The 15,033-nt window shown below is 39.6% G+C and overlaps 1 protein-coding gene across 20 annotated transcripts in view; it reads right to left on the bottom strand.

Annotated features, from left to right (window-relative positions):
- Nucleotides 1–1,410: 1,410 nt before the first annotated feature.
- APTX (aprataxin) overlaps nt 1,411–15,033 on the bottom strand; it is a 53,393-nt gene continuing 39,770 nt past the window's right edge. For all 20 annotated transcript variants that reach the window (XM_025432915.3, XM_035697110.2, XM_025432923.3 and 17 more), the window contains 2 exons: nt 13,008–13,111; nt 1,411–12,249 (listed from right to left, as the gene is read on the bottom strand). In XM_025432915.3, coding sequence (XP_025288700.1) covers nt 12,095–12,249; nt 13,008–13,111 — 259 coding nt within the window. In that variant the 3' untranslated portion in view covers nt 1,411–12,094. The remainder of the gene's footprint in view (nt 12,250–13,007; nt 13,112–15,033) is intronic.

The following is a 15,033-nucleotide window of genomic DNA, read 5'->3' on the forward strand; positions in this document are numbered from 1 at the left end:
CAGATGCCAGAGGTAAAAAAACAGATAATTGGATGGGAAGTGGAGGCTTCACATTCTAGTCCAAGTTGCATGGCCTTCTGCTAGCTGTTTTATGCTTTTCCCTTGAAATTCTTCTCTTTAATCACTGATTCTCATTACAGGGAAGGAAACATTGAGAGAGAAGGAAGAAAGAGAAATTATGTATAAAAAAATTACCAGATCAGGTAACACTTAAAAATCCTTTAACTAGATACTCACATGCAAAATAATAAATGAATCTAAATACAGATTTTACACCTTTCACAAAAAAATTAACTCAAAGCAGATCATAGACCTAATGTAAAATACAAAACTATAAAACTCCCAGAAGACAACATGAGATAAAATCTAGGTGACCTTGGGTTCGGTGATGAGTTTACAACACCAAAAGACAAATAATCCATGAAAAAAAAATAAATTGTACTTCATTGAAATTAAAAATCCTTTAACTGAGGACAAATTTTTTGTTGTACAAATAAAGTTGAAATACAAATTCCTAGCTCGAAAAGATAATGTTGAAGCTTAAAATCATTCTAAATAAGGTGTCTAGATGGTTCAGTCGGTTAAGCATCTGACTCTTGGTCTCAGCTGAGGTCTTAATCTCAGGGTCATGAGGTCATGCCCCACAGTAGGCCCCATGCTGGGCATGGAGACTACTTAAAAAAAATAAGTAGGGGATCCCTGGGTGGCGCAGCGGTTTGGCGCCTGCCTTTGGCCCAGGGCGCGATCCTGGAGACCCGGGATCGAATCCCACATCGGGCTCCCGGTGCATGGAGCCTGCTTCTCCCTCTGCCTGTGTCTCTGCCTCTCCCTCTCTCTCTCTGTGACTATCATAAATAAATAAATAAGTAAGTAAGTAAGTAAGTAAGTAAAATAAAAGCATACTAAATTTAAAGACTAATGGGGGCTCCTGGCTGGTTCAGTTGGTAGAGCACACAACTCTTGATCTCAGCATCATGAGTTTGAGCCCCATGCTGGATGTACAGATTACTTAAAAAAATCTTTAGAAAAAAAATTTTAAACAAAATAAAATAAAGGACTAATGGCAGATCCTTGCCTGGGTAATATTGTTTCATGATCATGGTGCAGGTAAAGAGAAAAGAGAGAAGACCCTAATATAATTACTCATTTCTAGGAGAACAGGAAGAAAAAATATTTGTGAAACATACAAGAAACAAAACCTTATCCTAGGGATAATATGCCATTTCCACTTTACCATCTTGAACTTTGCCTTCTCTGACAGACACAAGGAAACCTAATGGTTCAGGTATTGAAATTAGATTAAATACTTCTTTGTTATCAACAACCAAGGCCATCTCCATAAGTCTCAGCTCCAACCCAGCATTCAATTCACAGTCTTATATATTTTTGCTATTTTTAAAATGCAATTAATAAAAAGAAAAAACATGTTTTAATATTAATGTATATGAACTCAGTATTTGACTCAAAAAATTAGAAAAAAATAATAAAGAGAAAAAATAAGACAAAAACAAACAAATTATAAAGAGAATCATGGAAGTAACAAATCCAAGAATGACTTTTCTGAAAAATAACATTAATAACATAACAAAACATTTAACAAATGTAATGAAGAAACACATAATGCAAAACATGAGAAATGGAATCAAGAACAACAGAAATCAAAATCCCCCCCCCCCCAAAAAAAGGAGTATATAATCTTTGCTCACATCTATCAAAAACCATTAAAGAGATCTAGTTCCTAACCAGGGGGAAAAAAATCCTTCTCCAAATTCCCCTCCTCTCATTCACAGTTTTCCAAACCACTCCAAAGCTCCCACTTCACAAATGCCTCAAAGTCTTCCCCAAATGTTTACCTCATGAATCTTTTTTCATATTTCTCCCCCTTCCCTCTTTATAATGTAGGGTTATCATGTAGAAGGTAGATTACCTCCCTGTTATGTGAATTCTCTACCACAAAATATATCCTGAGAACTGATCCAGCAAGCCAAACACCTAACCATTCTCCCCCTGATTTTCAGGTCCCATTTGTTCCCCTTCTTCTCCTGATACTTTATCAGAAGTCTGGGTTCCAGGCCACAGAGCTTTCACACATGAACCTATCTATAGAACTCTCCCCAACCCCATCCATCAAAAATATTTCCTGGGGTCCAAGCAACATTGAAAGAGTAGCCTTCAGGATCCAAGAGGGTTCATTCCCAGAACTCAAGGATGGCTCAATATCGGAATTTAATATAATATGCCACATCAACAAAACACTCAAAAGAAATTATGGAACCTCAGTGGCTGCTACTAGACATTTGTAAATACAAATAGGAAGTTGCTAGGATAACAATGTTAGTTGATGTCTCTGTGAAAGAGACAGAGATTAAGGTTAGGGGAAAACGAAGAAAATCCACTTTTCTAGATCTAGTAACAGGGAAATCAGATCCACAGTTTGAATTACCTTCATTTGTGTCATTCTCTGGAAGGCTTGGAATTTGGCCTTGCAGGATGTCTTTCTGCCTCTCGAGGCTAGAGAACTGATTTGACTTGTTAAAATTATTGGCCATATTTTGTTTGTTTTTAAAGATTTTATTTATCCATTTGATACAGAGAGATACTGATAGAGAGAACATGAGCAGGGGGATAGGCAGAGGGAGAGGGAGAAGCAGCCTCTCCACTGAGCAGAGAGCCCTATGCAGGGCTAGATCTCAGTATCCTGGGATCATGACCTGAGCCAAAGGCAGAAGCTCAACCATCTGAGCCACCCAGGTGCCCTGCCAGTTTTTGCTTTATCAGCTATTAATATAAGTAACTGAATGCTGATTGCATTCCCTTGTGATCTATTAATTTAAAAAATAAAATGCTTTTTCTACATTCCCAAATATATATTCACTGTGGCTAATTAGAAATTTGCACAATACAGCAAAATCTAAATTACCAACATTCTCACCATCTAAAGACAACCACTAATTAACATTTTAGTATATTTTATCCAAGCATGAATTTGGGAATATAAACATTCTTGGTGTTTAATAAGGATGTAAGTTTGTCACTGGTGTTATAACAATCATTTCTGTGTCCCAAACCACTCCATGGGCATCAGAGGCTACTAGATTAAAGAGTTTTAGCAGATTCTCAGGGCAAGAGACTAAATATTTGTCTGCCCAAAGTACCAAGGGCTTTAGATGCCCTGCCATGGTAGTTGAGAGACTTTCTATGTGTGTTTTGGAAAAAAAGCCCTGCTAGATGGTTCAAAATAATCAGGGCCTAAGGAATATATACACACATGCATGCACACACTATGCCAGTTGAGAACCTCTGCCCTAGGAAATTCATGAATAATTGATTTGTTGGAAATGGTTGGAGAGACGGCACATACCTTTCACCAAATTCTCTGAATCTGTGATTCCTTCAAAACGTCAGAAGTCCTGGTTTGTAAAATTCTTTCCAGTTCTAATATTCTGGCACTAGTTGAGGCTGGGACATTTATTCTGACTGCTTAGAAGACAAAAAGTCTTAGAAGAGCTGGAGGACAGAAGTGAAACTGGGTTCTTATATCAGAAGGAGCTTTTGAAAATGTACACATATCCCTTTACTGTGTATCATTTGTCTTGCTTTGACAGTGCTTCCTCTAATATCGAACCATCAAAGACTTAATAACTATGTCAATGTAAAAATAACACTACTTTTCAAGGATATGCCCAGAAATGTCTGCTCCCAGTTATACTTGTGATGAGAAGAAGAGTTACTAATCTTGAGGTCAAATTAAGAAATGGGAGGAAACAAGCTATCATATTTTCAAGACCTACCATGCATTTGGCATGCCTCAAGACCCTCATCTGATAAATTTCAGACTCAGGTCTCAACTCCCCCTCTAAATAATTTTAGAGTCTAACCTCCAGGCAAACACCTTCTCCTTAACAATCATGGATGTTTTGTTTTCTTACCTATACTCTGGTTTTCTCTCAAACTTCTATCTTGATTAAGACATCAGTTAAACATGTATCAATCTTATTTAAAAAAAATAGTATAGGGATCTCTGGGTGGCGCAGCGGTTTGGTGCGGGCCTTTGGCCCAGGGCGCGATCCTGGAGACCCCGGATTGAATCCCACGTTGGGCTCCCAGTGCATGGAGCCTGCTTCTCCCTCTGCCTATGTCTCTGCCTCTTTCTCTCTCTGTGACTATCATAAACAAATAAAAAAATTTAAAAAAAAAACAGTATACATTTTATGTTGAAGCACTGATTCTGAAACAAAAGTATTATGTGAAACTAAATTTTGGATTATGAAACAGATTAAGAATTTATTATTCAAATGCTGCCATCTGGTGGCCAAAGATTGTAACCAAAAAAACAGACCTCTCCTTGAAAAGATACAGAAAACCCCAGGAGCCCTAATTACCGCTAGCAAAGATTAAAATCTGGAATGTTAGAGCAGCCCAGGTGGTTCAGTGGTTTAGCGCCACCTTTGGCCCAAGGCGTGATCCTGGAGACCCGGGATCGAGTTCCGCGTCGGGCCCCCTCACGGAGCCTGCCTGTGTCTCTGCCTCTCTCTCTCTCTCTCTTTCTCATGAACAAATAAATAAAATCTTTAAAAGAAAAAATCTGGAATGTTATGTAGGAAAATATTATCTGGAATATTATAGGAGAAAATATTAACATATATTTATGTTCCACTAATTCTGATCCATGCAATACTTTGTCCATAAACAGTGGCAATTAGATGATTAATATGTTTCTAAAAGCCAAAGATGCAGCCTCACCAGACATACTTGACAGTTAAATTCAGCTGCTACAGAAAAGAGTTCTGTTTTCTTTATGCTTTCAAAATATGACATGAGGTTTCATTTCACTCAACAAAATTTTATTGGGATCCTATTATGTTCTAGGTAGACATGAGTACTTGATAGAGAACCAAAAGCAGCATCTTTTCTAGAGAACTTTATAGTCTGGTGAAAAAAAATGGGTCCCCAGCTTATAATGTTGGGTGGGGCATCTGTACAGTTACCTGGGCCTCAGCCTCAGACGGGAGTATGGGCTAAAGCTCCTGCCTGCAGTGTGCTGCTTCTCAGGCAGAAAATTCTGAAGTGTACCTATTGGGACTTCTCTAAAACCTTGGGTCTCTTCCCTAATGCCTAACCAGCCAGAGGTGGTTTCCTATCCTCACTCTATTATGAACATTTTCTCTTTTCTGGGTTCTTGAAAGCAAAACTAAGTTTCTGTTCTCTAGTCACTGGGCAATTCTCTCAGTATTTAGTAACCTAGAGAATATTTGTGATAATGGAATTGCTGTCCATAGTAGATAAGAATCCAGCTGCTCAACTGGCTTTTAAGGATCCCTCAAAGTCCTCTTTCTGCCTTGGCCCTGGCCTCCTTTCTCCAGAATGCAGCCAAAGAAAGAGAAGCAAAGGCTGATAATCTACTGGTAAACCACGATATGGAGGTGTCCTAGGACCCTGGCAATTCCAACTAGCATTTTAAGAGTACATCCTATAGTTTCTGGGGAAATTTCTGCAAAAGGTCCTTAGCCAGTAACTAATCAGTTTGAAAATATGATACAGGGTAGTCTGGGTGGCTCAGCAGTTTAGCACTGCCTTTAGCCCAGGGCGTGAACCTGGAGACCTGGGATCAAGTCCCACGTCAGGCTCTCTGCATGAAGCCTGCTTCTCCCTCTGCCTGTGTTTCTGCCTCTCACTCTCTGTGTCTCTCATTAATAAATAAGATCTTTAAAAATATATATATGATACAGTTTTTCTTACAATCAAGGCAAACAACACAGGTCAGTAGTGAGTGCAACGGATTGGGTCAACTTTTCAAATTATAGCTTCCGTAAGTCCAGGATTGTTTGCCTCCTTTTCAGTCTTAGATCCCATGGCAACAGTGTAGAGCCAAAAAAGCTCACAGCATATGGGAATGATGTGTGCAGTCCACATGAGTGGTAAATATCTATTATTTTGCAAACTGCTCCTCCCTTTTCCATGAAATTCTAGTGTGGCCCTCCACCTCTCACCTCAACATGGTCCTGTTACTTGAGATGGCCAGAATAAGCCATCCACCTAAGAGACACAGTGATTAGTCTAGAGATCAGTATGTGGCCTAAGCAAAGAAGTCAGGGTACCTTCTGTGCTTTGGCAGAAATGTGGAGGGGTAAGAGGTGGAGAGGATTGAGCTCTCACTCTGAGGTACAAAGCTGTTTTTTGCTGCTGCCTGGAAAGATTCAACACAGAGAAGCGGAAGCAGAACTAAGAGATGAAAAGGGAGCCTAATGGTATCATTTAAACCCCTTTGCCCGCCCCCTGACCCCCGTGGGTCCAGAATCAGCATAAAATGAGGGAATGAAGACTTATTTTAAAATTTACTTTACAGGGCAGCCTGGGTGGCTCAGCGCTTTAGCACTGCCTTCGGCCCAGGGCGTGACCCTGGAGACCAGGGATTGAGTCCCACGTTGGGCTCCCTGCATGGAGCCTGCTTCTCCCTCTGCCTGTGCCTCTGCCTGTCTCTCTCTGTGTCTCTCATAAATAAATAAATAAAATCTTTAAAGAAAAATAAACTTACTTTACAGGTTAATGCACAAGTGCAAAGAATTTCTTGCACTTTAGAAAGTTCATCTGCCAATTTCAGTCTTAGGAATTAAAAAAAAAAAAAAAGGCTGAGGACAGAGCAGTGGGAGCTGACCAGCTGAAGACTGAGGACTCCAATCTTACAAGGGGGGATTTTAAATATAATCTAATCCAAGGTGCTGGTTTTTAATATGAGAAACCAAGGCTGAGAGGGGAAAATAGCTTGTTTGAGCCACTATTCACCAAGGCTTTATAGATCAGATGGGGTTAGAGTTTGGCAGTGGAGAACTAGGATTGAGTGCTGGACTGTCCCAGTGCCTAGTCCTTTTGTGTTCATGCTTGTTTAATCCTCAGTCAACCTGGGAGATACATATTTTAGTTCCACCTGACAGATGAAATTGAAGCCAGAGGCCTAAATGACTATCCCAGTGCCACACAGCTAACATGGAACAGAGTTGAGCCCCAAACATAAACCTAAGGTGACTTTTTTTTCTACTCTACATTTACACACACAAAAAAAATATCCTGAGGCAGGACAGAAGCAAGTAGGACTTAGGAGAGCAGCTGATCCTTATTCTCAAATAAAATGTCAGTATCTATGGTGCCTGGCTGGCTTAGTGGGTAGAGCATGGAACTCTTGATCTTGGGTCATGAGTCTGAGCCCCATGTTGGGGGCAAAGTTTACACAAACTAAAAAAAAAAAAAAAAAAAAATTGTACCTAAGAGGATTTGGGAAGAGTCAAGGAGAGGATTGCAATAAAGGCCAAGATCTGGTTTTAATTGCTAAATGAGCCCCTTAAATCTCCCAAGTCCCAGTTGCCTTCTAAAAACTGAGGAAGTTGAAATAGATGATCTCAAAATAAATTTGTAAAAATGGAGCAGACAAAAGGAGTTGAGTAGTGAGTGGCCCAGAATCCAAGAGGTCTAAACTTCCAAACTCCTTTCCCACGGCTCCACAGCCTGGCTGGCCATTCCTTTTCCTAAGGTATGGATAGAGAGCAGCTGCTGACAAGGGAACATTCAGGCACTTGAGTGTGCCTCTGATTTGATGAGTCATTCAACAATGGTCTAAATAATGCTAATAATGCATCGGAACACTAATCACTAGTAGACTCTAAAACCCAAAACCCATTCCTTGATGGTAAAGTTTGTTTGCTTAGATAGATAGATAGAAAGATAGATAGATAGAAAGAAAGAAAGAAAGAAAGAAAGAAAGAAAGAAAGAAAGAAAGAAAGAAAGAAAGAAAGAAAGAAAGAATCACTCCAGTTCAGAGAGGTCTAATGGAATTTGAAAGCTCTTTTTCCAGCTCCAACTTAAGATCTGTTATAAACTAAGTTCTACTCTTCATGCTCTCATATAAAGCATTCACTTCCTCAGTTTCAGGTTCCAGTTCATCACTGTCATCCTATCTATCTTTTCTTTAAGCAGTAAAAGAACTCAATTACAAATCTGGCTTCTGGGTTAGAGTTGAAGTAACCACTCATATTTGACCATTTTATTTTAATAAAACTGCTGTCTTGCCTGGCTATGATGGGCTAAGGCAGAAGGTAGTCCCTAATGGAGGAAATACAACTTGGAAGTCACAAATGTGAGTTATATGCATTTGTTCTATTCCTTCACATCAGTGTACCTTGAGAAGACTCCACTCAATTATAACACAATAATAAATCTGGGATAAATAGGCAAAGAAGAATCATTTTTTTCTAGTAATAATGTAACAATAGCCCGCTTGGGAGAGGGAGTGGCATGAGGTCTGTATATGTCAATATTTCATACCCTTTTTCTGGCCTGTTGAAGTCATTATTCACATTTGCTCTTCTAAAAATTCTATTATTCAAGATCACAGAATAGCCTGGCTGAACAAAAAATGTAGAGATGGTCACCTTACTCTTCCAAATTTCCCTTCATTATATCTCACATATTACACTGTAATATAGTTTCTCTTTGGTTGCAGTTTTTCAGATATTCTCATTTCTAGTTTAGTATCAATATGCTAAACTATATAGCATCATTGTTTAGGTGGAAAATGAAATTGAATGTTTTTGCAATACCTATTTTTAAAAGGTTCACTGGGCACCATACCTGAAGTTTAGCTAAATGTTCTGCAATTCTCAAGTACATTGGCTGAGGCCTCTAAGAAATATCTGCCTTAGTCAGAGATTACTTATGGAGTCCAGCACAGTTTGTACTATTAACATATTGTATCCAAGAGATATTGCCACTCCCACTATCCTGGGAAACATTCACAATATAGCTGATCTATTTATGCAGATGACTGGTTTTAGTAGTGTAGCTTCACTGCCTTTTAGATAGTTCATGGTCTGTCAGCCAGGGTTCCTGAATCCCTCAGATCTGCTGAGGATTTCTCTATCTCCAAGATTCCTGTCTCATTGTGGTGGCTTAACTGAACTCAGAAGCCAGAAGCCCCCAGGATGTGCATTTGCCAAAAGAGTTGAGGGAGGAGCACTGAGATCAAAGGAGAGCATCTCAGGGACATTCTAGAGATGAGGTCTCTCCCCTAGTCCTCCATAGTGATCCCAGACACCTCCCAAAATCCCAGACGCATGGTGACAACCTTTTTCTCCACAGCAGAGGTTCTTAAGTTGGGGTCCACAGACCCCTGGGGAGTCTATGGAAGCACTTCAAGGGTACATAAAATTTGTATATATACATTATTCTAGGGAGTAAACTTCATGGCTTTCATCATATTATTCTTAATCTAGTCTATGGAAGAATCTTCAGAGTTCTGTGGAAATCTCCAAGTTATAGTTACTGGGATTACTGGGATAGAGAGAGGCAATTAGGGCAATTCTGACAGAGATCAGCCCTGAATTTCTGATAGCCAGCCATATCTAGTCTATGTGATTGACAACCGGATGCCAGGCTCCAGGAAACAACCCTGAACCTGCCAGGACTCTTAGTGACCATCTCAACTATAGTCTGGTCCACAAAAGGACCATTTGTAGCTGGTTATTTCAGACACGGACCCAGAAGAGGGAAAAAAATATGTATATATATGCTCTGGAACTAGGTGAATTCATTGCAGATCCCAGGCCACACCTCTGGGACTGCCCTCTGAGCAGGAGGGGATGTGAGCCATTGAAGAGGGACAGTCATCAGCTCTAGGCCTTGCCCCTAAAAGCACAGGATCCGAGGGTCTCCCTCCAATCCCTGTAGAAACAAAGAGCCACTCCCTATAAGCAGTCATTCTCCCTTATCTAATGCCCAACGTCTCCCTGTATTATGAAATAAAACTGACCCTGCAAAGGGAAGAAGGCCTGCAACTAGCCCAGAAAACCAACCAGAAGATGGTGTGTATCTTCATAGGAAACAGTGTAATCCGAGAGTTTCAGAAATGCAAGATGCTTTGAAAAGCCCAGAGTTCATTTAATATTGTGGTTCTCAAATTTTATTATGTGTAACAGTCATCCTGAATGTTTTTTTTTTATAGGAGACGAGAGAGAGAGAGCACGCCTGCAGGCGCTTGAGCCAGGGGAGGAGCAGGAGAGGGAAGGAGAGAATCCCAAGCAGGCTCCATGCTCAGCCCAGAGCCCAAAACTCAGGGCTCAATCTGACAATCTTGAGATCATAATCCAAGCCAAAATCAAGAGTCGGGCACTTAACTAACTGAGCCACCCAAACCTCCCCTGAATGTTTGCTTTATAATACAGATTCATAGGCCCCAGTAGTCTGGGGTAGAGACCAGGTGTTTACATGTTGTAAAAGGAACTAGCAATTTTGGTATCAGGCATCCATGGATTATACCTTTAGAAAGTATTCTAAGGTTTCTAGGGCCTTTAAGGCACCAGATGTGGAAAAGGGACTTTAAACTGGAACTGATTGTCCTCAGAGAAATCACTGAAATGCCATGGAGAACATTTGGTCAGCCCAGGCCAAAAGCTCCTAGGGGGTCTATGGCTCCTCCTGGTTAGTAATACATTTATATTCTTCAACTAACAGGGAAACTGAGACTGATGCACCAGAACCAAGACCAACTTTGAAGCCTTGCAACCTTTACAGATTATTCTTACCTCTTTTTAATTTTTTTATTCTTATCCTTTAAAGGATCGTAACAATGGTACCTACCCCATAGAATTACACACAGTGAGAAATAAATGAGATTTGAACAAAGCATTTAGCAAAATGCCCAGACACACAGGAGTTGAGCATGTTACCTGCTGTAATCATTAATTACTGCTAATTATGACTATATCTATGCTCACCAAGAAACCACTGAAGCATCTTGTTTGTAAAAGACTGAGGTCAAATGTGGTCTCTATGGATTGAGGTTTTCTCCAGAGAGAAATTATTATTTTTTGGTCAAAGATTCCATTTATTTATTTGAGAGAGACAGCATGAGCAGGAAGGGGGCAGAAGGAGAGGGGAAAGATAGACTCCCTGCTGTACAGGGAGTCTAACAAGGGGACCCTGAAATTAAGACCAGAGCTGAAGGCAGCTGCTTAACCAGCAGCCACCCAGATAGCCCAAAAAAAAGTTATTAAGAGTATTCTTTTTTTTTTTAACTCAAGAGCAAAAAAAGTCATATTCTCAAATAGGTCACCAACATAATCAAAAACATTTTAGATTTCTCTTTACCTTCAGTTCTGACATTATCTAAAAATCGACTTGCTCCAACAATGCCATCCAAATTTGTTCTGTGTGCAAAATGAAGCTATGAGGTTCTGTGCAACTTTTCAGTCAACAGTGACCTCTGCATGCATCAGAACAAAATCTGTAACCATCACCTGAACTCAAAAGTTTTCAATTACCTAAGAGAGCTGCTCAAACAAATAAGCTTTGTTTTTTGACAAAAAATCCCAGCAGCAGCAAGAAGACTTGACAGCTGAACCATAATGAACTTTTGGCTGTGTATTTCCTTACCAGCCAGGAACCCTGATATTAGAAGAAAACCCCATCTCTCCACCCCCTCACATAGCCTGTTTGCTCAAAGTGAGTAAGAACTAGTGAGACACATTTCCTAAGACGGAAGCAGGGGTTGTTTTGGATAGAAAAGAATGAAAGGGACAGAAGCAACTAAGTTTCTCCATGAAGAAAGGAAAGAGAAAGAATATTACAGAACAGATTAACATCAGGGAACAAGGTCAATTAGTGCCTTCAGAATAAATACAAGACGTCTCCAGTTGCTCTGATGAAGGGTACCACATGCCTCTGCAGAGGAAGGATTAAATGTATGGAACAGAAATATATAACCCACCCTCTGCTTCCATAGCTTGCATAAGGTCAGTCTGAACACAGCTTTGCTCCCCATTAGTCAGACCTGACATGAATCCTAGAGACTGAGGGGTAGGCCTGTCCCAGTCACCATCACCAGAGAACACATTCATGACAAACCCAAATTCCCCATTCCTGAACTACTTCAAGTCACCCTATATTGTAGCCACTCAGGAACAGAAACTTTCTTTAAAAAAAAAAAAAAAAAGGCTGCATGTTTTAATTCAAGAAATAAAAGTTCACAAGCAATCCAGAACAGGTGCCAGGAATTCCTTCTAAACAATCAGCCACACCTGCTGCAAAAGTTCAGGCTCCAAAGAATCACTTTGGCCAGTGCCTCCTGAGATGCTCTTTCAGCTGAGGAATGGAAGGCAGCAGCTGCTGGCACTCGTGACAACGGAGAGGCAGCTTCAAGAGCTCAGGCATCCCATCTCGGACACTCACTCTGCCAGCGTGCTGTACCATCTCTATCACAGCTGCAAGCAAAGAAAAAGTTTAGAGCCCAGCTGCTCTGGAAAACCAATATAAGATACCCATCCCCTCAGAAAAGCAAATATGACTCCAAATAAAAATATGCCAGGTATCCTAAAGCTAGTAAATTTGAGGTTAAACTCACTGTGGGGAAAATGGGCTTGATCAGATTATAAATCTGAGCAACCTGATTTTGAGATGATTACATTCCTTTGGGACACACTGTAAGCAATCCATGTTATTATGTCAAAGGCTTATTACCACAGTGCTTTGCCACTGGCTAGCCCAAGTTGGTCAGTGGTAGCTGCCATAATTAATGCCCCAGCAATACTGAGGCTCCACAGTATGCACACTGAGAAATGCTTCCTTCTACATACACTCAAGCCCTCCCCTATTAATTAACCACTCTTGACATGAGGCAGCCCCCAAAGCTCCTACTCAGCTGATGGCAAAAGAGACAACTGTTGAGCACTTTCACATCCATCAACTCCAATAATTCTCAGAATAAGCTTTTAAGTTCCCCTGTTGTTACGATAGAATGTGTTTCTGACTCTGACATAACAGCTTTCTATGTGCCCCCAAGAAGTAGCAATCCTACTTAATCCAAAGAATCCAGTTTCTTCTAATAGGTCTCTACTTACAGGGACACAAAGTTGTACATGGGCTTTTGAGGCCAGGTTATTAGCTAGGGAAACAACTAAATCAAGCATTAAGAATAGCTGAGAAAATGAAATAAATGTGAAAACTAAAGAACACTGCTTACCTTGTGATTCTAGGAAGTATTCTGTATTGAAAGAATTCCAATGTTTTTTGTTTTTAAGGCAAGGAGAATCAAAATCCTGGCTGATCACATGAAGGTGTACATGGCTAGTTGAGAGAGAAAAAAAAATGACCATTAAATCCATTAAAAACTATGGCTTAATCAAAATGACAAAGAGTAAAAGTATGGGTATAGAAAATATTGCTAGTGTTTCCATTTAATCCAATTCATTCAACCATTCACTAAAGAAGATTTAATGCTATTAAGTACCTATACTAGAGCCATGCATTATTCTAGCATTGGGAATTTAGCAGTGAACAAAATGAGAAAGGCCACTCTCCTTCTAGAAATTATATTCTAATAAGGAAAGCCAAATTTTAAAAAATAAATGAAGAAAATTCAAATCATTAACACTGCTAAGAAAAATAAATAAATAAATAAATCAGGGAAATGGGACACAGAGTGGGTAAAAATTACCATGTTAACTAGAATATTCAAGGAAGGCCACTCCCAGGCAGTGATTTGAGATGAGAAAGCAGTCAGGCAAGTAAAAATTTGGAGAAAGAATGTTTTGGGGAGTGGGGAGGCCAAGTGCAAAGACACTAGGATGAGAAAGAACTTGGTGCAACTGAGGAACAGAAAGGTGATACATATGGCTGGAATGGTTGGAGCCGAGGAGCAGAGACTAGGTAGGAGCCAGACCATAAAGAGTCTTACAGGTTGACAAGCGGTCTGCACTGTATTCTGCTTACAGTGTCTCTGATTTGCATTTTTAAAAGATCACTCTGCCTGCCCCTCAGAGAAAGGACTATAAAAAGGGTAACAATGGATACAGAGATGAGTTAGGAAGCTACTACAGAATAATCATGCCTTTGATTAGAGCTGTAGTGTTTGGAATATATTTTGCAATAGAACCAATAGGACCTCCTAATGGATTGGATGTGGTTTGGAGGTGCCACTTACAGAGATGGGGAAGCAAGTTTGGGGCAGAAAACCAAGAGTTCTCTTTTTGGACTTGCTAAACCCATTGTGACTTTTTGTGTGAATCTGACTCTTAGAATCATTAATATTTCCTATTCCACCAATAAATCATCAAAACCAACCAATATATGCAGGAATCCAAAATGGAATATGGGCAGTACCAAATAAACCTAACAGTATTACAAACGAATAAGGGAACCACACTGAAATGGGTCAGGAATAAAATAATTGGTGAAATGAACTTTGGAAAATAGTAGTTTGGACACTGTAAAGATGGAAAGAACTGTATATAAATACTATGAGTAAATGTCTTTCTCACAGGGTTAAGAGTTAGCAATTCTGCAACTATTTTATGCATATACTAAGATCAAACAGGTAAGTGAATTTATTAAAGCTAGTAAGAGCCAGAGTTTTCACTGTTGGAGAAAGAAATTACAATAACGGAAAGGGGGAGACAAGAATGAACCTTGCACAGTTGAACTGGAGCCAGAGATATTACTATAAACTTGTGTTTTTCTATACACAGTAGGTATAGAAAGAAATAGGGAGGTATGTGTATCTGTGTGGGTTAGGATTCATGTATGTATTTCCTGGCTCTATCTGCCAAAAGGACCTAGGAGCAAAGACACCCTGGAATCAACCACTTCTCTCAATATAGAAACCTAGCATTCAAGTCTTGGTTTATAAATATCATTCTCCAATAAAAGGAACTAAATAAAATTAAAAGTTCATTCCAGGGCTAGAAAAAGAAAAATACAGGATGAGCCTGGTACATTTTGTTCCAGAAAAAAGTGCTCAAAAAATGTTGGGGCAATGTCAAATAATATAGGACCCAGCCTAAAGGAGCTTCCAAGGACTAAAACTAGAACAATTTGAGCAACAAAACAAATAGTGATAGACTAAATTAAAACCTACAGAATAAAATAAATATCTATGAGTCCACACTGATAAATAACTGATTAACTACATATTGGGGGAGAAGGGCAACTCTTCCATACAGAAGAATTCTAATTAATAAATTAAAGAGGATGAGGGAAACACAAAATCA

Source organism: Canis lupus, chromosome 11, assembly GCF_003254725.2.
Source record: "Canis lupus dingo isolate Sandy chromosome 11, ASM325472v2, whole genome shotgun sequence".
In the NCBI taxonomy this organism is placed as follows: Eukaryota; Metazoa; Chordata; class Mammalia; order Carnivora; family Canidae; genus Canis; species Canis lupus.